At 51.9% G+C, this 21,334-nt stretch overlaps 1 protein-coding gene across 4 annotated transcripts; it reads left to right on the top strand.

The window, feature by feature from the left end:
• Positions 1-635: 635 nt before the first annotated feature.
• PGPEP1 (pyroglutamyl-peptidase I) lies at positions 636-21,211 on the top strand. 4 transcript variants are annotated; one of them, XM_059696197.1, is made up of 5 exons: positions 636-735; positions 2,893-2,945; positions 12,444-12,560; positions 15,396-15,628; positions 18,259-21,211. In XM_059696197.1, the coding sequence occupies exons 1-5, from the start codon at positions 702-704 to the stop codon at positions 18,527-18,529; spliced, it is 708 nt and encodes a 235-aa protein (XP_059552180.1). In that variant the 5' UTR covers positions 636-701; the 3' UTR covers positions 18,530-21,211. The 4 variants fall into 4 exon arrangements, with proteins under 4 accessions (XP_059552180.1, XP_059552182.1, XP_059552179.1 ...); XM_059696199.1 differs by having other exon boundaries at positions 648-735; positions 18,219-21,211; XM_059696196.1 differs by lacking the exon at positions 636-735 and adding an exon at positions 1,151-1,298.
• The last annotated feature ends 123 nt before the right edge of the window (positions 21,212-21,334 follow it).

Genomic DNA, 21,334 nt, shown 5'->3' with positions numbered 1-21,334 from the left:
GAGCCCCGAAGGAGAGGAAGAGGCTAGGTTTGTGGTAACTGCTGGGCATGTCCCAGGCAGAGGGAACAGCAAATGCAGGGCCCCTGGGGTGAGCGTGGGCAGATAGAGGGCGGAGAGGCTGAGGTCCCTGGGCCATGTCAGTCTCCTTAGCAACATAGAAGCCCGCAGAGAACCTTCCAGCACCACCCGACTATTTCTTAGCTTAACCCCCTGGCCTGAATGTCACTTCTGTGATCCCAGGAGGCTCCAGCCGAGTGGCCCTCCGAACTGTGCCTCAGGCTCCTCATCTGCAAAACAGGACGAAAGGAATGTTGCTCACAGGGAAGTGGGGGGCCCCCTGATCGTTCAGGCGGGCCCTCAAGGCACACTTGTGGAGTGAGAGACCAGCTTGTCCCTGGCGCCCGATTCCGTGAGTTCCAGCGGCCACATCCTACGGTACAAACCGTCCCCGTTCCAAGTGGGAAAACCGAGGCTCTGCAGCGCGGGGAGCCGCGCGCTCCTGGGTTGAATGCGGATCTTGGAGCCGCGCAAGCAGGCGTTTCGGGCCGAGCCGGGGGTGGGGGCGCGGGGGCGCACGCGGGCGGCCCGGGCGGGGCGACACCGGGGCGGGGCGGGACCGGGGCGGGGCCGGGGGCCGGGCTCCGGCGGCGTCGGGCGCGCCAGTCCGGACTCCAGCGGGTCGGCGGCGCAGCCCGAACGCCATGGAGCAGCCCCGGAAGGCGGTGGTGGTGACGGGTACGCGCTGATGGCGGCGGCCGGGGCCGGGGCGGCCGGGGGCAGGGCCGGGGGTGGGACGCGTGGCCCGGGCCGGGCAGGTGCTGGAAGTCACGCCGCGTTTGGAAGATGTCATCGCCCGCGGGAGCTCAGCTCGGTCCGTGCAACGTAGAAAGTGGAGAAGGGGGCGCCCTGCGGTCCCAGTGTCAGGGTCGGGGCAGGCGAGGGCGCGGGGGGTCCGGACGAGTGCCCCGCGCTGAGCAGTCTCCTCTGGCGTCCGTCCTTCCCGGGTGGACACAGTGACCCTCCGGGCACCTGCCGTTCCGTCCGCCCCGCGGGTGAGCTGGACGGGACTCCTCCCTGCACCTCCCCAGGTCGGGCTGCCCCCGCCCCCGCCCCGAGGGACAAAGGCCGAGCCGTGGGCAGGAAGCGCCCCGTGACAGATGAACCGTGTGCGAACCCCTGCTCCCCGCGTCCCGCGCGAATGGGACCGCTCCCCACCCCCACCCCCGAGGCAGGCTGGGTGGAGCTCAGGTCCCAGGCACCGTCTTGGACAAAATCTTCTCCACCCGGGCTGTTTGTGGGTGAGCCTGGCCCCCGCTGTCACCAACTCCCCCAAAATAACTGTTCCTCCTGGAGGATACGCGCCGCGGGACCACGTGGGCGTCCACTTCCGCTGGGCGTGTGCCTGGGGAGTCATTTTGACTCGCCTTCTGGAGGGTCCCCGTGGGAAGTCCCGCTGAGGTTCACACGGGCGGCTTGGGAGGGTGGGACCAGCCCTGGACTTCCCGGGAGGATGGGAGCAGCCACGCACCTGACGGACAGGTGTGCGTGACTGGGGAGAGGGTCCCGCCCCCAGCAGCGTCCTCTGGCTGCTCATTTGTCGCTCTGTGGCCGACTGGCTGTGCAGGCAGCCACCAGACTGGGCACTGTCCTTGCTGGCGCTCATGACATCTCACCTGTCTCTGTTTTGCAGAAGGGGGGACCTGAGGGTCATTGAGGTCACCCTGTTTGTCAGTGGCTGAGCTGGGACTTCTCAGTTCAAGCCAGAGGGGGGAGGGCGTGGAGAGGTCCTGACTCAGCTTGGGGGCGGGGTCCAGCTGTTCCAAGGCCGTGACACCGTTTGGGACCCTTGGCCCAACGGGAGTGACCAGGCTTCCAGGGCAGGCTCCCGTGGAGATGCTTGGTATTTTAGGCAGATGACAGGGTAATGAGAAGGGGGAAGCCACGATTCACGGGTCTGTGTTTGAATCCCAGCTCTTCGCTCTTCCACCTTTTCACCGTGTGACTTTGGGCAGCTGGCTTCACCTTTCTGGGCCTCAGTCTGGCTCCTGTAAAATGGGCCCAAGGACACCCTTTCTTGGAAAGGGATGCAGTGAAGCTCAAAGCCACAGTGCACGCGGAGCACTTGGCGCGTTTCCCGGTCTTGGTGTGTAAACGGGGCTGGAGTATGAGCAAGTGGGGAGGAGGGTCGGGGGGTGGTGTCTGGGCAGCCTGGCCTGGGAGACACCCACATGCATCCCTTAAGGGCCGTTCTTGTTCTTTCTTTCTTTTTTAAAGATTTCTTAGGAATTTTTAGAGAGCAAGGGAGAGGGAGAGAGCGAAACATCAATCTCAGAGCGAAATATCGATTGAACCTGGTTATGTGCCCCGATAGGGAATTGAACCTGCAACCTTTGGGTACGTGGGGTGACACCAACCAGCTGAGCCACACCCGTCAGGGCCAGGGCCATTCTTCATCCAGTGGTAACTCACAGAGTGCCTACAGCCCCCTGCCTTTCCAGAATGGGGGAGAGGCCTCGCAGGAAGACAGTGATAAGATAATTGTACGTTGGGTCAAGGACAGGGGAGGAAGTTGAGAAGAGAGCAAGACCAGCCTTTTCAGAGCAAAAGGAGGCCACTGGCCTTCTGCCGGGCATGGGGTCACATGCAAGTAAGGACAGAAAAGAACACACAGCTTCAATGAGGAGCAGACAAGTGTGTCGGGGGTGGCTCTGAAGCTCCACTGGGTGTGCCCCGGAACTCAGGACAGGCCCCCCCCCCCCCGCCATTGCCCCAGGTGGCAGCTGCTCCTGCAGCTCCCTGCTCTGTTCTGGGCGGAGGCGACAGCCTGACCCCGGCAGACTAAGCAGGGCCACTCTGCGGTGACATGCTGCTTTCACTGTTTTGTTCTTTTAGGGTTTGGTCCTTTTGGGGAGCACACCGTGAACGCCAGCTGGATTGCAGTCCAGGTAACTCGGGTATGAAGGGTAGGCATCATTCTTGGGGCTGGGCCCCCCCTGGCAACATTGGGCACCAAAGAAAGGAGGAATCTACAATGAGAACATTCCTGTGACGCTCCCTATGAAATATTTCAGTCTGATGTACACATCTTCCCAGATGGCAACCACTGTAGCGTACGTGTGTTGAGCGCTGCTCTGGGCCAGGTGTTCGCTGCAGCCCAGCACTCCGAATTTCACTCACAACTGCATGGTTCCAAGCAGTTATTCCTGCACCCACTTTACAGATGAGGAAACTGAGGCCCGGAGAGAATTATCTGAAGCCACACAGCCAGGAAACTGGAATGGCATTGCCTCAGAAGTGCCCCACGCCCCAGCTGTGTTTTGGCGGGGACCAGGCAGGGATATTGGGGGATGTGTTAGCCTTGGGGGGTGGTACCTCCTTGCAGCTGAGGGAAGAGAAAGCTGTGTATATTGGGCATAGGGGTGTCTTTCCTGCTCTCCTGAGCAGGGTGTCAACCAGTGAGCCTTCCAGTTTCTTTGTCAGAGGGGGCATTTCGAGGGACAGACTAGGAAACAATGGGCAGAGAGAAAGAGAGAAACATTTTCTCCTTATATAAGTCAGATCTGCAGAGACTGGAGCCAAACTCCAGTTAATCCTAGCCCATTAGCTGCTTGATTTAAAGCATTGCGTGCTTTCCACTCCAGAGCCCTGAATTTGGAGAAAAATTCAAGTTGAAACTTTGATGGGTCAACCCCTAATTGGAGCACCCCCACCTTTTTTTATCACCCCTACTCCAGACCTCAAAAATCTTAGCACCTTTTCAAAAAATTATCAGCCAGGGACAGGGTCCCGGGATCCTGCAGATGGGAGCATGTCCGAGCCCTTGCTCAGAGCACCCGCTCCCTGGAGCCCCAGACAAAAAGGAAACAGCGTGTTTCTGAAGACTTGTGTGTCTGGCTTTGTGCGAGTTTCAGACCGGAGCCTTCACGGGGCTGAGTGGACACAAAGCCGTGTGTCTGGATTCCTGGGCCCCAGACATGATCATCTGCATCTAAATAGGAGAAAAATCAATTAAACAATCTTTGGAAATCCCCCCTCCCAGCTTTGGGACTTGGAGGGGGGTGGGAGGATGGCCGCTTTTCAGGCTGCTGCCTGCGGGGAAGTACACCTTCTGTTTCTGCTCATCCCTCCAGACGTGGCCTCTGGAAGACTTCCCATTTTCTTCCTCAAGTTCATGAAACAAGAAGAGATTGTCCACTATTCCCCAGCTAAAAAGACACCAGCCTGCCCAGATCCGTTTGTTTCTGTTGTTGTGTGTGTTTTTTTTTAACTGGAGTGGTACAGATAACCTCTGAGTACCCACACTCGTGTAACTCCATGGAATATTAGCACGTGCACCTGTACGTCACCTGAGTCTGGATCAAGGTTTAGAACATTCCAGCCCCGTCTGCCCCTCTCAGCTACCCGCCTCCCCAAGATGCAAACCTCTCTGCTGCCTTTACTGCCACCACGTGCGTCTTGCCTGTGCTGGAACGCCGCTGGCCGTGCTTGTCCCCACTTGTCTGCACGATCCACCCAGGGGTTCGCGTGGGCACTCGTAGTTGCCCTGGAGAAAAGAGAGGTGCCCGTGGAACGAGTGCGGCTGTTGGATAGGTCCGGTCGGCACCGCGAGGAAACAGGCCTCGAGCGTGCTTGGGGTGGTCCGGGCTCCGGTGCAGGCTCGGGTCTGTCACCTGCGGCTGAAGGTGGGGGCTTGGCTACAGAGTGGGCGGCGTCACTTTCTGTCCCAACTGATTTTTCAGAAGCCCAAGTTGCCATCTGGAGAAGGCACCTCCTTCCCTCTCGGGACCAGCTGACTTCTCTCCCTGTCTGTCTCTCCTCCTCTCTCTCCACCTTTCTCTCTTTGTACCTGTGCCTCGCTCCCCGCCCTCTGCCTCTTTCAGTTTCTCTTGGCCTCTCTGGGCCTGTCTTTCTGTCTCTCCCCTTCTCTCTACTTCTCTCTCTCCATCTCTGCTTCTCTTTGTTTTTCTGTTTCTCTTGGCCTCCCTGTGAGGCTCTCTGTCTCTTCCTTTCCTGCCCCCTTTCTCTCTGTCTTTTGCTCCCCTTCCTTCATGTGACCTTCCTTCTACAGCCTTAGGAGAACCTCACCAGCCACGCAGGAGGGGGGAGTTCTGGGGACTGCGGGCTGACCCCACACTTGGGTCTTTCCCCAGGATGGGGCTCCTCAGCACCTCTTGCGGGGGAGGTGGGTTTTCACGTGTCCCGTCTCTCCCCGGTGGCCCGGGGCACCAGCTGCATGTCTCTTCCTCGGAGGCCCAGGCAGGTGTAGGTGTCAAGGGCCGGGACCCCTGGCTTGGGGCCGTCTGGAGCCTCCCTGCCCGAGCAGGCAAGGAGGAGCCGGGCCACAGTCCCGGTGACATCACAGGACAATGACTGCCACCGCGCGTCTAGACAGACCTGCTAAGGCTGTTAAGCAGGGAACAAAGAGGGTCTTTGTTGTGGGGTCGAGGGAATCGGTCAGACGCGTCCGAGCGGTGGAGTCTTGTCAGGTAGACGGGGTACAGACAATGCACCGCCTGGGACACCCGGCCGGTCCCTTCCCTTCACGGACATGCTCGGCACTGCTGCGAATTGTTGTGGGACTGGGGGTGTGCTGCCAGCCCCCCAGGAGAACCAGTTGGCCCTGTTGGAACAGAAAGTGTTTAGAAGCAAAGAATTGCGGGAGATTACTGGCCGCCCACCTCTCATAACTTCAGAGGAACTTAATAGCTGCTCTTTGACCTCCGTTACCCTTTTTAAAATTGGAGAATAATTTGCATAGAACGACATGTACTGATCTGCAGTATCCGCCTCACTTAGGAGAAGAGTGTTCATGCCCACGTCTCCAAGCTCCATTGCAGTCCACCTAGGGCAGTGGTTCTCAACCTTCCTAATGCCGCGACCCTTGAATACAGTTCCTCGTGTTGAGGTGACCCCCAACCATAACATTATTTTCGTTGCTACTTCATAACTGTAATGTCGCTACTGTGATGAATCGTCATGTAAATATCTGATATGCAGGATGTATTTTCATGGTTACAAATTGAACATAACTAAAGCATAGTGATTAATCACAAAAACGATATGTAATTATATATGTGTTTTCCGATGGTCTTAGGCGACCCCTGTGAAAGGGTCGTTCGACCCCCAAAGGGGTCGCGACCCACAGGTTGAGAACCGCTGACCTAGAATGTTCCCTCCTGTCTCCCACCGCCGCCGCCCCGCCCTCGTCCTGCCCCAGGGACAGCTGCCATCCTGAGCTCGGTCACCTTAGAGGAGTTTTGCTTGGTCTTGAATGTGTGGCACAGCCTCTGTGCCCCAGTGTGCCTGTTGCTTTTGCTCAGCCTGCTCTGGTGCAGGCGGGCAACTGGCTCTTTTCCTGATTCACCCCTCCTCCCACTGACAGCGGCATCCGGAGACTTCGGGGTCTGCTCCCTAAGAATAAGGCAGCAGCGGCGCTCCCGTCAGGGTCTTTGCCAAGAGGGGGATGGCTTGCTATGTGTGTGCATGTTCTCTGATGGGGGTTTTCCTAGTTCAGATTTTTCCCCAGTTGGGAAGGGGCTAGCTCGGCACCCAGAGAACATGAGGAACTCAGGTTCGATCACGAGGGTGACTCGTTCTGTGGCTCCCGGCTCATTTTCTACCGCTAAGGTGTGCGGGCGCGTGGCATCACGCTTATGGCGGAGAGGAGGGCAGAGAGGGTTTGCAGGGAGGGGCTGCCCAGAGCCGGGTGTCCGGCCTTGGCACATCCCATGTCATGGGGGCCACTGGGAGGGTTTCTGTCCCCAGTGATGATCGCTTGGATTGGTCACTAATCAAATTAGTAGCATCCCTGATCTCTGCCCTCAGAGGCGATGCCACCAAATTGACTTGCTTGGGCTTGTGAGGGGCTCAGTTTGGGACAACTTACTGACTGAGACTCTGAACAAATAAGTCCTCACTCAGCCTGAGAAATGGATTCTTTTAATTTCTGTACTTTTTCTTTTTTTTAGAGAGAAAGAGGAAGGGAGAGGGAGAGAGAGAAACATCGATTGGCTTCCTCCTGCCTGCCCCTGCTGGGGATCAAGCCTGCAACCTGGGCATGTGCCCTGACCTGGAATCGAACCCGAGACCTTTTAGTGCATGGGATGACACTCAACCAACTGAGCCACACTGGCCAGGTCAATTTCTGGGCTTTAAACCTATTTTCTGTTGCCAGAAAAGGCTGCCAGGGCGCAGGAAGAAGACATGGGGTAAGGCAGGAAAGCTCCAAGCAGTGAGGACAGGAGGGTAAGAGCAGGTGGGGTCATGGTTGGTGGGTCGTGAGGATGGATGAGATGATTTACCCTCGGCCAACATAAAGCCTTTGCTGGAGATGCCTCCCAGCCTGTGCGGAGAGGAAGCAACCATCTTTATCCCCCTTCAACTACATTTTTGACAAGTTATAAGAATCATACAAAGAAGTCTTTTCCATGCCCAGATCCCCCAATTCTTAGTATTATATTACGTTTGCTTTTTCTCTATAGAGAAGTAAATAAGAAGATAAATGTAATTTTTTTCTTGACTTCTTTTTTTTTTTATTGCTTAAAGTATTACAAAGGGTATTACATATGTGTCCATTTTTCCCCCCCGCCCTAGACAGTCCCCTAGCCTCCCCTATCCCCCGGTGTCTTATGTCCATTGGTTATGCTTATATGCATGCATACAAGTCCTTTGGTTGATCTCTTACCCCCCTACCTCCTGCACCCACCCTCCCCGGCCTTCCTGCTGCAGTTTGACAATCTGTTTGAGGCAGCTCTGCCTCTGTATCTATTATTGTTCAAAAGTTTATAATGGTCTCTATTATCCATGAATGAGAGATCATGTGGTATTTTTCCTTCATTGACTGGCTTATTTCACTTAGCATAATGCTTTCCAGTTCCATCCATGCCGTTGCAAATGGTAAGAGTTCCTTCCTTTTTACAGCAGCATAGTATTCCATCGTGTAGATGTACCACAGTTTTCTAATCCATTCATCTACTGATGGGCACTTAGGCTGTTTCCAGATCTTAGCTATGGTGAATTGTGCTGCTATGAACATAGGGGTGCATATATCCTTTCTGATTGGTGTTTCTGGTTTCTTGGGATATATTCCTAGAAGTGGGATCACAGGGTCAAATGGGAGTTCCATTTTCAGTTTTTTGAGGAAACTCCATACTGTCTTCCATAGTGGCTGCACCAGTCTGCATTCCCACCAGCAGTGCACAAGTGTTCCTTTTTCTCCACATCCTCTCCAGCACTTGTCGTTTGTTGATTTGTTGATGATACAGTCTGACAGGTGTGAGATGGTACCTCATTGTTGTTTTGATTTGCATCTCTGGGATGATTAGTGACTTTGAGCATGTTTTCATATGTCTCATGGCTTTCTGAATGTCCTCTTTTGAAAGGTGTCTATTTAGGTCCTTTGCCCATTTTTTGATTGGATTGTTTATCTTCCTTTTGTTAAGTTGTATGAGTTCCCTATAAATTTTGGAGATTAGGCCCTTATCAGATATGTCATTGGCAAATATGTTTTCCCACACAGTGGGTTTTCTCGTTGTTTTGTTGATGGTTTCTTTTGCTGTCCAGAAGCTTTTTATTTTGATGTAGTCCCATTTGTTCATTTTTTCTTTAGTTTCAAGTGCCCTAGGAGCTGTATCAGTGAAGAAATTGCTTCGGCATATGTCTGAGATTTTGTTGCCTTTGGATTCTTCTAGAATTTTTATGGTTTCCTGTCGTACATTTAAGTCCTTTATCCATTTTGAGTTTATTTTTGTGTATGGTGTAAGTTGGTGGTCTAGTTTCATTTTCTTGCATATATCTGTCCAATTTTCCCAACACCATTTATTGAAGAGACTATCTTAGCTCCATTGTATGTTCTTGCCTCCTTTGTCAAATATTAATTGAGCATATTGGTTCGGGCCGATTTCTGGGCTCTCTATTCTATTCCATTGATCTGTATGCCTATTCTTGTGCCAGTACCAGGCAGTTTTGAGAACAGTGGCTTTGTAATACATCTTGATATCTGGTATTGAGATCCCACCTACTTTGTTCTTTTTCAGGATTGCTGCAGCTATTCGGGGTTTTTTCTTGACTTCTAAGTCATTTTTTATTGTGGTGAAATATACATAATGTAAAATTTACCTCAGTTATTTTTTTTTTAAATATATTTTATTGATTTTTTACAGAGAGGAAGGGAGAGAGATAGAGAGTTAGAAACATCGATGAGAGAGAAACATCGATCAGCTGCCTCCTGCACATCTCCTACTGGGGATATGCCCACAACCCAGGTACATGCCCTTGACCGGAATCGAACCCGGGACCCTTCAGTCCACAGGCCGACGCTCCATCCACTGAGCCAAACCGGTTTCGGCACCTCAGTTATTTTTTAAATGTATTTTTTCCATTGATGTTTTTTTTTTTTTTTATATTTATTGATTCTTTACAGAGAGGAAGGGAGAGAGACAGAGAGCTAGAAACATCGATGAGAGAGAAACACCGATCAGCTGCCTCCTGCACATCTCCCACAGGGGATGCGCCCGCAACCCAGGTACATGCCCTTGACCGGAATTGAACCCGGGACCCTTCAGTCCGCAGGCCAACGCTCTATCCACTGAGCCAAACCGGCCTCGGCTGATGTTTTTATATATGTATATTTTTATTTCAGAGAGGGAGATAGAAACATCAGTGATGAGAGGGAATCAGTGATTGGCTGCCTCCTGCACGCCCCACACTGGGGATGGAGCCACAACCCAGGCCTGTGCCCTTGGTCCGTAGGCTGATGCTCTATCCACTGAGCCAAACTGGCTAGGGCTCAATGATTTTTTTTTTAAACTTATTATTGATTTCAGAGAGGAAAGGAGACGGGGAGAGATGAAATAGAAGCATCAATGATGAGAGAGAATCATTGATCAGCTGCCTCCTGCACGCCCCCTACTGGGGATCTAGTCCACAACCTGGACCTGTGCCCTGACGGGGAATCAAACTGGCAACTTTTCTGTGCACCGGATGACGCCCAACCAGCTAAGCCACACTGGCCAGGGTGGTGTGATATGATTTTAGATTCTGCCTTGGGGGTCAGGAGGCTGGGACAGTGTGGGGCAGAACACAGTGGGACGTGGTCTCCAAATCGAGTTGACAAACAAAATTCAGGTGTCTCCAGCCAACCTCAAGCACATGGTGGTCTGTCCGTTTGTGTGGCCATAACAATCACTTCAGTGTGTAGAAACTGGGTAAATGTTTATGAAATCGGGGAGCTGAAATGGTGGTCACCGATCTGAAACCTCCCTCGCTTCTCAGGGGTTTGACCGGGTGGAAAGCGATCTGGTCAGGTGGGAGTCCTGATTGCATGCTGGCCAGCACGTGCCCGCTCTGTCTCTGCGTCTCAGATCCTTAACGAATGTCTTCTCTGGTCCCGTTGCACAGTCAGTCCAGACAGTCAGGGTGTAGATGGCAGGGGAGCTCGAAGAATGCAAATATGAATGACCACAAAAAATGATTGTGGGAGAAATGAAATATTTTACAAAGTTTCTCTTTAGTGTATTTTAATGTTTTAAAATCCATTTCAGCCCGGCCAGTGTGGGTCAGTGGTTGACCATTGACCTATGAATCAGGAGGTCAAGGTTCGATTTCTGGTCAAGGCACCTGCCCGGGTTGCGGGCTCAATCCCCAGTGTGGGGTGTGCAGGAGGCAGCCGATCGGTGATTTTTCTCTCATCATTGATGTTTCTTTCTCTCCTCTCCTTTCCTCTTTCTCAAATTAATAAACACATATTAATAAAGACATTTTTTAAAATATATTTTATTGATTTTCCACAGAGAGGAAGGGAGAGAGATAGATAGTTAGAAACATCGATGAGAGAGAAACATCGATCAGCTGCCTCCTGCACATCCCCCACTGGGGATGTGCCCGCAGCCCAGGTACATGCCCTTGACCGGAATCGAACCTGGGACCCTTCAGTCCGCAACCGACGCTCTATCCACTGTGCCAAACCGGTTTCGGCAAGACATATTTTTAAAAAATAAAATCAATTTCACACAGGGCATAACCCCCACAACCAACTGTCCCAGCAACAGCCTGCAGCTCACTGTGCCCCAGGGTTTGGGGTGTAGGGTTGCACTCTGCCCTCATCTGTCCAGCTGTGGGATATCTCTGGGGGTCCTTCCGGGCCCCACAAGTCACCGGGCTTGATGAGAGGGAAGGGGTTCCAGTTCCTGGTGTTGGCATTTGCGACCCCCCCCCACGCCCACACACTCATCATGCCCACCCACCCTCCAGGGGTCCTCGCTCCCAGGTGACCTGCTGCCCCCTCTTTGGGGAGCAGTTTGGAATTATCTGTCAGTGAGGAGAGATCTGCTTTCCCAGGCGTCAGATGCCTCCAGGGTAAACTGCAGTGATTGGGTGTGGCGTTGGGCAGCAGGGATAGCAAGGTCAGGCGATGCTGGAGAAGATGCAGGAACTCACCTGTGGCAGATTCCCGGAGGCCGGTCACACAAATGCTGCACCTGGGACCCGCCCACGGCCCTGGAGAATGCCCCCTGGCAGCAGCATTTCCAAACCACTGCATGAGATCTGAGGACAATGTGAACTAGCTCGACTGAACATCATTATTTGGAGTATTAATTCGACTATGAAGAATGCCCAGGTCTTCATATTGAGCTGAAGTCTTCATCCCCAAATATCTCTGCCCCCCTCTGGGTGCCGGGCTAGCCGGCTCACTGTTCCTCCAGCGATCTGGTTCCGGTGCCTTGGGCTGGCCAGGTGGTAGGCTCCGCCCACCAGGAGTTAACAGGCAGACCCTTGGTGGAAAGCATCGGCGTTTCCCCAGAAAAGTGTGTACGCTGTAACCCCTAGCCCTGTTTGTATGCATACAATTCATGATGTTCTTAGGCCACCTCCTGCCCAAGATGGTTAGAGGCTCCCTAAGGAGTTGGGAAGCCCCTGCATATGAATGCTGAGCTCCTGCTATATACCACCCACCAAGTCTATGCATAATTCTTATCAGGTGTAACCAGGGAAAGTGTAGTAACAGCAAAAACAGTAGTAACAGTGGCAACATTATTTGAACTCTGTTTGGAACTCTTGGTGTGAATTTGTTCATTTAATTCTTATAAGCACATTGTGAGGTAAGTACTTTTTTTAATCCCCATTTTACAGATGAGAAGACTGAGGCTCAGAGAGGTTAAGTAACATGCCCAAGGTCGCATCGGCAGGGTTCACACCCAAGAGCCTCGCTCCAGAGGCTGCAACATCACAGCCCTGCCGCTCCTGGGCGTGCAGATAGAGTTCCAGGCGAGCGGGTGGGGGAGGGGATGAGGGGAGAGCTTTGGGGTAGACCAGCCCACTTGCCTACCAACTCTGCCCAGAGTCAGGACACCCGCCTGTTTTCTGACGATCGGTCAGTTTATCCCCACGGAACACCTTATTGCTGTGCGACCGAATGCTCTGACACCCCTCTCCCTCGATTCCAGGAGCTGGAGAAGCTGGGCCTTGGCGACAGCGTGGACCTGCACGTGTATGAGATTCCCGTCGAGTACAAGACGGTCCAGAGGCTCATCCCCGCCCTGTGGGAGAAGCACAGCCCACAGGTGAGCCGGGCAAAGGCAGCTGCTTGCTTATCGGCCCGGAGATGGGCGCCCAGCCGGGGTGATTTATGGGGCTTTGTTCCTGCTTTGATCTCATGCAGTCAGCATTTTAAAAAATCATTGAGACGTTTTACACTTTTTTTGGTGCCCAACCCCCCAAATCTGATAGTTTTTACACTTGACTGTACATCTCAGTTGGCACCAGCCACATGACAAGTAGCTGCCGATATTTTCAGTGTTCGCATAGTTTCTTACAGGGCCCCGTCTGTGTGTAAGCATACACACCAGTAACTGATGGTTGAAGTTACACTGGAGTCAGTTTCGTATCCTGCTTTTTTTTTTTTTTTTAATTAAATCTTTATTGTTCAGATTATTACATTTGTGCCTCTTTTTTTCCCCCCCATAACTCCCCTCCTCCCAGTTCCCGCCCCACCCTCCGCCCTCACTCCCCACCCACTGTCCTCATCCATAGGTGCACGATTTTTGTCCAGTCTCTTCCCACATCTCCCACACCCCTTTCCCCCCCAAGAATAGTCAGTCCATTCCCTTTCTATGTCCCTGATTCTATTATAATCAACAGTTCATTCTGTTCATCAGATTATTTATTCACTTGATTCTTAGATTCACTTGTTGATAGATGCATATTTGTTGTTCATAATTTGTATCTTTACCTTTTTCTTCCTCTTCCTCTTCTTAAAGGATACCTTTCAGCATTTCATATAATCCTGGTTTGGTGGTGATGAACTCCTTTAGCTTTTCCTTATCTGTGAAGCTCTTTATCTGACCTTCAATTCTGAATGATAGCTTTGCTGGATAAAGTAATCTTGGTTGTAGGTTCTTGGTATTCATCACTTTGAATATTTCTTGCCACTCCCTTCTGGCCTGCAAAGTTTCTGTTGAGAAATCAGCTGACAGTCGTATGGGTATTCCCTTGTAGGTAACTGAGTTTCTTTCTCTTGCTGTTTTTAAGATTCTCTCTTTATCTTTTGCTCTTGGCATTTTAATGATGATGTGTCTTGGTGTGGTCCTCTTTGGATTCCTTTTGTTTGGGGTTCTCCGCGCTTCTTGGACCTGTAAGTCCATTTCTTTCACCAGGTGGGGGAAGTTTTCTGTCATTATTTCTTCAAATAGGTTTTCAATATCTTGCTCTCTCTCATCTTCTGGCACCCCTATAATTCTGATGTTGGTACACTTGAAGCTGTCCCAGAGGCTCCTTACACTATCCTCGCATTTTTGGATTCTTTTTTCATTTTGCTTTTCCGGTTGGATGTTTTTTGCTTCCTCGCATTTCAAATCATTGACTTGATTCTTGCGCTCCTCTGGTCTGCTGTCGGGCGTCTGTATAATATTCGTTATTTCAGTCCGTGTATGCTTAATTTCTAGTTGGTTCCCCAATATAAGATCGAGGGTCTTATTAGTTTTCGTGTAAAGCTCATTAAGTTTATCGGCAGCTTCTAAACAGTTCTTGAGAGACCTTAAAAGTGTGGTTCTGAACTCTATATCTTCCTTTGACAATTTTGTCCTGTTTCTTTGTCTCCGCATTTTGTTATGCTTCCTTGGTGCACCCCCTAGTGGTCTTTGTTCGCAGTCTTATAATTAAATCTTGATTGTTGTAGTTAATCCCAGGGAGGGTTTGACCTCCAGGCCAAGTGGCTATGAGAATCAGCTGTGTCAGCAGTGAGAGAACTTCTGTCCTCTAGGGAGGTGCTAATCTAGCCTTTGCCTGAGGCTATCCGGCAAATGCCTCTGTGCAGGGCTTGGGCGGGGCGGGTCGCACAGGATCAACAGGGTGGGCCGGAGAGAGCAGTTATGGCGGCTCTCAGTCCTGTCCCCAGGGGCTCTGCCTCTCTGAGTCCCAGCACCCGCTGCAAAGCTCCGAGAGAAAGCTGCACTCGCTCTGACCGAAGCCAGACAGTCCTGCTTCTCCCGTTTGAGTATGGGTCCCCAAAGACTCGCCTGTATCTGGAGCTCAGAGTCTGCGACTCCCTCCCGATTGAAAACAACAAACGCGCCCTCCGCCGCCAGCCCGCTCCGCACACTCCGCACCTCAGAATTTGACTTCAGCACTGTGCCTCCTCTGAGTGTCCGTGTGCGTTTCTCTTTCCTCCTAGTTGTAGGACTTCCACTCAGCCAGCGTTCCTGTGGTTCTGGGCGATGTCCCTTCCGTTTTTTGGTTTCACTTTTGAAGTAGTTGTTCAAAGCAGCAAACTCCGGCGTTAACCTATGCCGCCATCTTGGTTCTCCCCTCGTATCCTGCTTTTCATAAATATTTTATCATGAGCATTTAATCACCTAGGTCATTAAAAATTCTCCCTAACCATTATTTTAATCGCTGGGTAATTTTTAATAATTAATATAACCATTCTCTTATAATTGGGTGTGCTACTTGTTTCCATTTTTATAAGTAACACGGAAGTGAGCATTGAAAGACTATTACATCTTTGATTATCTTTAGGCTACATTCCTAAAAGCGATACGTGGCCTTTTGCATTTGGCAATATGTCTTGGAGATCATTCCTTACAGAACTGCTTTGGGCATTTTAGCAGCTACACGGTAGTTCATAATTTATTTAACCAGCCCACACGAATAGCTAATTACGTGTTTTCCAGTATTTGATTGTATTAAAAGGCTACGGAAACATCCTTGCATGTTTCACATCCTTGTACGTTGCACTTGGCATACCCTTCTGCAGTGGTGACTGTGGGGTCTATTCCAGCAGAAGAGGTCAGACGGTGTAACCCCCGTGGAGCCCAGCAAGGCTGCCACCCTCCCCTTGACCTGAGGGCCCCCCTAGTCCCAGGGACAGACCCTGTGAAGCCCTGCCTGTCTGTCTGCAGCTGGTGGTGCATGTGGGCGTGTCGGGCATGGCAACCACAGTCACGCTGGAGAAGTGCGGCCACAACAAGGGCTACAAAGGGCTGGACAATTGCCGCTTCTGCCCCGGCTCCCAGTGCTGCGTGGAGGACGGGCCCGAGAGCATCGACTCCATCATCGACATGGACGCCGTGTGTAAGAGGGTCACGACGCTGGGCCTGGACGTGTCGGTGACCATCTCGCAAGATGCCGGCAGGTAGGGCTCCGTGGGGTGGGTGTGAGCGGGGTTTCCCTCCTCCACTGGCCCAGGCCGGGGCTGAGCAAGCCAAGTGTGTTGACGTTGGCCTCTGAGGGCTGAAGGCTCACCATTCGTAAACCACAGAACAAAGGATATACTCTTAACAGGTCGCACCGATGCTGCTTCCGGAGCTCATTACGCATGGATCTGCCCCCTTCTCCCCACCCCGTCCCTGCGTCTCCCATCTGGGTGCTGCTCCCGCCAGCTCCCTGCTGTTCCTCCCGCCAGTCCTCCCCCAAGCAGTCTATTTCTATACTAGTTTTCCTGCCGCTGCTGTAACAAAACCACACACAGAAATTTATTCTCTCCCAGTTCTGGAGGCTGGACGTCCAAAATCAAAGGGTCAGCAAGGTCCATTCCTTCTCGAAGCTCTGAAGAGAGTCTGTTCCCTGTCTCTCTCCTGACCTGTGGCGGCTGCCAGCGACCCTTTGCGTTTCTTGGCTTGTAGATGTGTCACCCCAATCTCTGCCTCTGTCTTCCTATGGCCTTTTTTTTGTTTTAAATCCTCACCCGAGGATATTTTTCAATTGATTTTTAGAGAGAGTGGAAGAGAGAGGAAAAGACAAAGAGAAATATTGATGTGAAAGAAACACATTGATTGGTTGCCTCCTGCACGAGCCCCGACCAGGGCCCAGGCCAGGGAGGAGCCTGCAACCGAGGTACATGCCCTTGACCGGAATGGAACCTGGGACCCTTCAGTCCACAGGCCGACTGGCTAGGGCCATATGGCCTCCTTATAAGGACACCGGTCATTGGATTTAGGACCCACCCTAGTCCGGTATGACCTCCTGTTACCTAATTACATCTGCTAAACCCCCATATCCAAGTAAGGTCTCATTCTGAGGTTCCAGGTGAACATGAATTTGAAAGGAAGACTATTACAGGTCTTTTATAAGTTTAGGTCAGATGATGTCTCTTCCTTGCTGAATCCTCCCTGAAGCTCCCACTGCACCTGGAATAAAATCCCAGTCTCTCCCCACCATCCCCAGGTGCTATGTGGTCAGGCCCCTACCCACTCCTCCACCCTCATCTGCCTCCACTCTCTCCTTACCCATTGCATCCCAGACCCACAAACCAGCCTCCTCCTGTCCCTGCTCACTCTAGCCTCAGGGCCTTTGCACTCGCTGTAGCCTCTGCCCAAACTTGCCTCCCTCCGACGAGGCCTCTTTCAGGTCTCAGCTCCAACGTGTTGCCTCCTTAGCGAGGCCTCCTCTACCTCCCAGACCAAGCTGTGTCCTCTGTTCCACTCCCTCTCAGCATCTGGCACCTGGATTTCTCAACACGTCTCACACGTCTCCATCCCAAAGGCAGCAGGTGACAGATTCAGCTGACGAGTGACTGAATTTCTTATCCGTCTCCTTTTAAAACCAGCTTTAAGTTGCACAGACAATTCTACGCTATGTTCTCGTATGTTCCCATTGTGAAAAATTCTCTTGCCCTCACTCCTTCCCCCTAGTGACCTCTCTGTTAAGCGAGAGACTTAAATTCTGAGCCCTCCTATCACCTCCACGTCTCCATCCGTGTCTAGAGCACTTGGCATGCCGCTGTGGCATTTTGTCCCGTTTTGCTTTGCTTTTATGTGGACGGGGTTACGGGGCATGGCGTTTCCCGAGCATCACCTCCCTCGGTTTCACTTACGGACGCACGTCTGGGCCTTCCTTCGTGAGTTCTTTGTCTTCCTCTGGAGCTACCACGTGCCTTGGAGCCGGTTGCGTAGTTTTCCACCGTGTGGATAAACCGAAGTTTATTAGGCCACCCTTCCGTCAGCGGACCTTTAGCTTGTGTCTTCGTCTGTTTGAGTTGCAATAACCAAATACCACAGACTGGGGGCGCTTGTCAACAACAGAAATGTGTTGCTCACCGTTCTGGAGGCTGGGAAGTTCAAGGTCAAGGAAGGCCCTCCTCCAGATGGCTGGCTCCTTGTGTGTCCTCACACGGGGGAGGAGCAAGAGAGCTCTCTGAGGTCTCTGTTAAAAGGTCACCAACGCCAGTGATGAGGGCCCTCACTTCCCAGAGACCCCACCTCTTAATACCATCACATTGGGAATGAGAGCTTCACATATGAATTGTGTGTGCGGGGTGGGGGTGGGGGTGCAGACGGGACACACACACACACACACATTCGGACCCTAGCAGGTTGCTTCCTGTTGTCCTGTGTTATACACACACTGCAGCGAACACCTTGTTTATCTTCCTGTGCAGCTGGCTCCTGAAGGTAGGTTCTAAGAACTGGAACCGTCAGTTTGTAAAGGCCGTGCCTTCGTCATTATGCGAGCCTGCCAAAGCGCCTTCCCCCGGGGCAGTTTACGTCCACACTAGCAGCGTGTCACACTGCCCACGTCCCCACATACGTACCAGCACCGGGAGTTCACAGGTTGTTTTTGTGTGTGTGTTTTCATTTTGCCAACCTGGGAAGGGAGAGCAGTACTCCCTCCCCCTTGAGGATTTCCGGTGGGATCGGGTGTCTTACAGGAGGTTTGGATGGAGGCTGTCCTGTTAGTCTGACTGTGTTTTGCTCTCCCGCCTGCCCCTATGTCCTGCGGCTTAGGTACCTCTGTGACTTCACCTACTACACCTCTCTGTACCAGAGTCACGGCCGCTCAGCCTTTGTCCACGTGCCTCCGCTGGGCAAGCCGTACAACGCAGACCAGCTGGGCAGGGCGCTGCGGGCCATCATCGAGGAGATGCTGGGCGTCCTGGAGCAGTCCGAAGACAGAATCCACTGTCGCCACGAACACTAAGAGCCACCCAGGCCTCCCGAGGCCTCATCCTACCAGGGACCCAGGAGGAGGCAAACTTTCAGCCGGTGATCTGATTCGGATCAGATATTTCTGTTTACACACCTCCTTTCCCTTTTGATCTGCAAACGTGCTGATTGATTTGAACGGGCTGCTGAAGAGTGTTTCTCTGTTTCCCTTGGCATCTGGGGAGGTGGCCGTGATGTCCGGAGCCCCTTGGGTGCAGATTTCCGAAGAGAATCCTGATTGGGTTTATCTCCACGCCGCGATCCCACAGCTGGGCCACCTGCGCGCCTGCTCCTGAGGGCTCCGGTGACGGGATTTCGGAGTTCCCGCCGTCCCATCACTGGATTTTCCCAACCGTGAAAGCCTCTCCGAGAGGCTGCCCTGACCCATGTCCCCACAGCTTGGACAGCCGTGGGCTATGCTGTGACTTTGTTATTTTCAAAATTCTATTCTCTCTCTCTCTCTTTTTTAAATTAATTGTTGAGAGAGGGAGAGAGAAGGGGGGGGGAGAGAGAAACCCTGACTTGTTGTTCCACTTATTTATGCACTCATCGGTTGCTGTTTGTACGTGCCCTGACGGGGGATTGAACCCGCAAACCTTGACATATCCGGGCGATGCTCTAAACAAATGAGCTACCCGGCCAAGGCCTTACTCTCTTTTTTAAGACAATAGTGCTAGTTTGGGCACAGAGTACTTTATATTCCCTTTGGTTAAAACACAGGCTTCAGCCAACAACGAAAGTGTCTTTTCTTTTTCCTGGGGTGCAGCCCCTTCTGCCTCCTGTCCGGAGCACGGGACCTGCATCTTCGGTCGGGGGCTGACTCTGACCGTGCTTGGGTTTGGAGACGGGGTGGGGGAGGGTCTGCTGCCCCAGGAGGCTGAAGGGCTTGCGGACCCTTTCAACACCCAAGCTGTGAGCTCTGGAGCGGGCCCCCCGGCAGAAAGGCCGACTTTGCCATCTTGGCATGTACGTGATTTTTTTTGTTGTTTTTTAATATGTAAAAATTTGTAGCAGCTGAAAACCCACCCACATCTGGCCTGGATTTTGGAGCTTTGGTGCTAGGGGCAAGCTTCTTGTTTTCCTTTAGGGGGCGCCCAAAGCCGGGCCTGGGGCTGGAGTTTGCCGAGCTCCTGTGTGTGCTGGCGCAGTGACCAGCGGGCTTTTGTGGCGATGGTTTTTGGCGTCGCACCCCGATTCAGGAGTGAATTGTTACCACCCTCCCTGGTGGCTTTGGACGTACAGCCAGGGATGAGCGTGGCATTTCCCAGGAGGCAACTACCTTCAGCTGTCCCTTGGCATCGTCAGGACAGGGCGGTGGCAGCAACCAGGAAGCCGATCGAGAAAAAAATACATGTTTTGGAAGAATTCCCTTTTTTGGGAGAACATGTGGTTTTATCATTTCCCTAAGTGCGAAGCAAACCAGAATCTGACGCTGTATCGGATCCCGTCGATATCCCGACATGCAGGTTTCTGCTTGTTTTTAATTTCTTACTTACTGATTTTTAGAGAGAGAAGAGGGGAGAGAGAGAGAAACGTCGATTTGTTGTTCCGCTTATTTACGCACTCCTTGATTGATTCTTGTATGTGTCCTGACTGTCGATGGAGCCCACAGTCGTGGTGTATCAGGATGATGCCCCAACCAACCAAGCTACCTGGCCAGGGCTATTTTTAATTAGTTATTTATTTTTTAAAAAAAGGAGAGTGAGAAAGAGAGAGAGAGAGAGAGAGAGAGAGAGAGAGAGAGAGAGAGAGAGATACATCAGTGCGTTCTTCGTCTTATATATGCATGTATTGGTTTATTCCGGCATGTGCCTTGACCAGGGACCGAACCCACAGCCTTGGCGTATCAGGACGACACTCTAACCAACTGATCTACCCGGCCAGGGCCAGTCTTGTTTTTTAAATAGTTGATATTTTTATTCTGTTTTCTTAAACATTTACCTTCTTTCCCTCCTGTTCCAGTGCCGGGGTGGTTCCTGCCTCTGCAGAGCTATGTGGACTGGGAACCAGGTTGATGGGTTTCTGAGTTAGAGGCATTTTCTGACCCCTGAGCTTTCTCTGGAGGAGGAAAGGGGACGCTGGTGGAAGGCGTGGAGAGGGTGCTTGGCTGTGGGCGTAGACTGTGGCCAGCAGGTAGAAATGATTGGGCCTCTGCTTCCCCCTCCATGCCAGCCCTCCCTCTGCCAGAAATGTCCCCTCCATGTCCCCGGTCTGAGTTTGGGGGTCTCCTGAGGAATCTGGGTGTGCGGGATATAATTGCATCTGCTCCCTCACCTGTCTTCTGTGGGCAGAATTGTGGCTCTTTTGAATGTGGGGGGCTCAAGGCTTGGGGGGGCGTAGAGGTCCTATTCATAACATCAAGTTCCATCTAGCTCTGCTCCCCAAAGATCTGATTTTGGGGGCTCTGAGGAGAAAATGAATCTTGGCAGGACGGGGAAGGAGGTGAGGGCTGGAGGTGAGCCAGGGCCAATCTTAGCTGGGTACCTACTGGAACCCAGGCACCCCCCAAAGTCCACATTTTCATCTTTCTTTTGTCCTCATTTCACCTCTCTGTTTAAAGCATCCTGAGATTTAGCAGCTGAGAGACGTAACTTATTGTCTGATCATTGTCAAGTGTGTGTGTGCCATTTTTGTGTTCCCGCATTTATTTGTTTTAGATTTCCTCGAGTTGGATCGGAATCCTGTCCTTGTCCATGATACAGCACATATAGCTCATTTTTATTTAATCAGACAGCTATTAAATATTTCACTCATTCCCTGACAGGTTTTTTTTTTTTTTCCTGTTTTGAATTTTTTTTTTTAAATATATTTTATTGATTTTTTACAGAGAGGAAGGGAGAGAGATAGAGAGTCAGAAACATCGATGAGAGAGAAACATCAATCAGCCGCCTCCTGCACATCTCCTACTGGGGATGTGC

Source organism: Myotis daubentonii, chromosome 5 (genome assembly GCF_963259705.1).
Source record: "Myotis daubentonii chromosome 5, mMyoDau2.1, whole genome shotgun sequence".
In the NCBI taxonomy this organism is placed as follows: domain Eukaryota; kingdom Metazoa; phylum Chordata; class Mammalia; order Chiroptera; family Vespertilionidae; genus Myotis; species Myotis daubentonii.
This window is presented reverse-complemented; position numbering and strand designations above follow the sequence as displayed.

Bases quoted from the DNA above. Each gene is read 5' to 3' on its own strand.
- PGPEP1 (XM_059696196.1), top strand. From the start codon at position 1,199: ATGGGACCGCTCCCCACCCCCACCCCCGAGGCAGGCTGGGTGGAGCTC. The intron at 2,946-12,443 runs GTAACTCGGGTA...CCTCGATTCCAG, and splicing joins CCAGCTGGATTGCAGTCCAG to GAGCTGGAGAAGCTGGGCCT. The intron at 15,629-18,258 runs GTAGGGCTCCGT...TCTCTGTACCAG, and splicing joins ATCTCGCAAGATGCCGGCAG to AGTCACGGCCGCTCAGCCTT.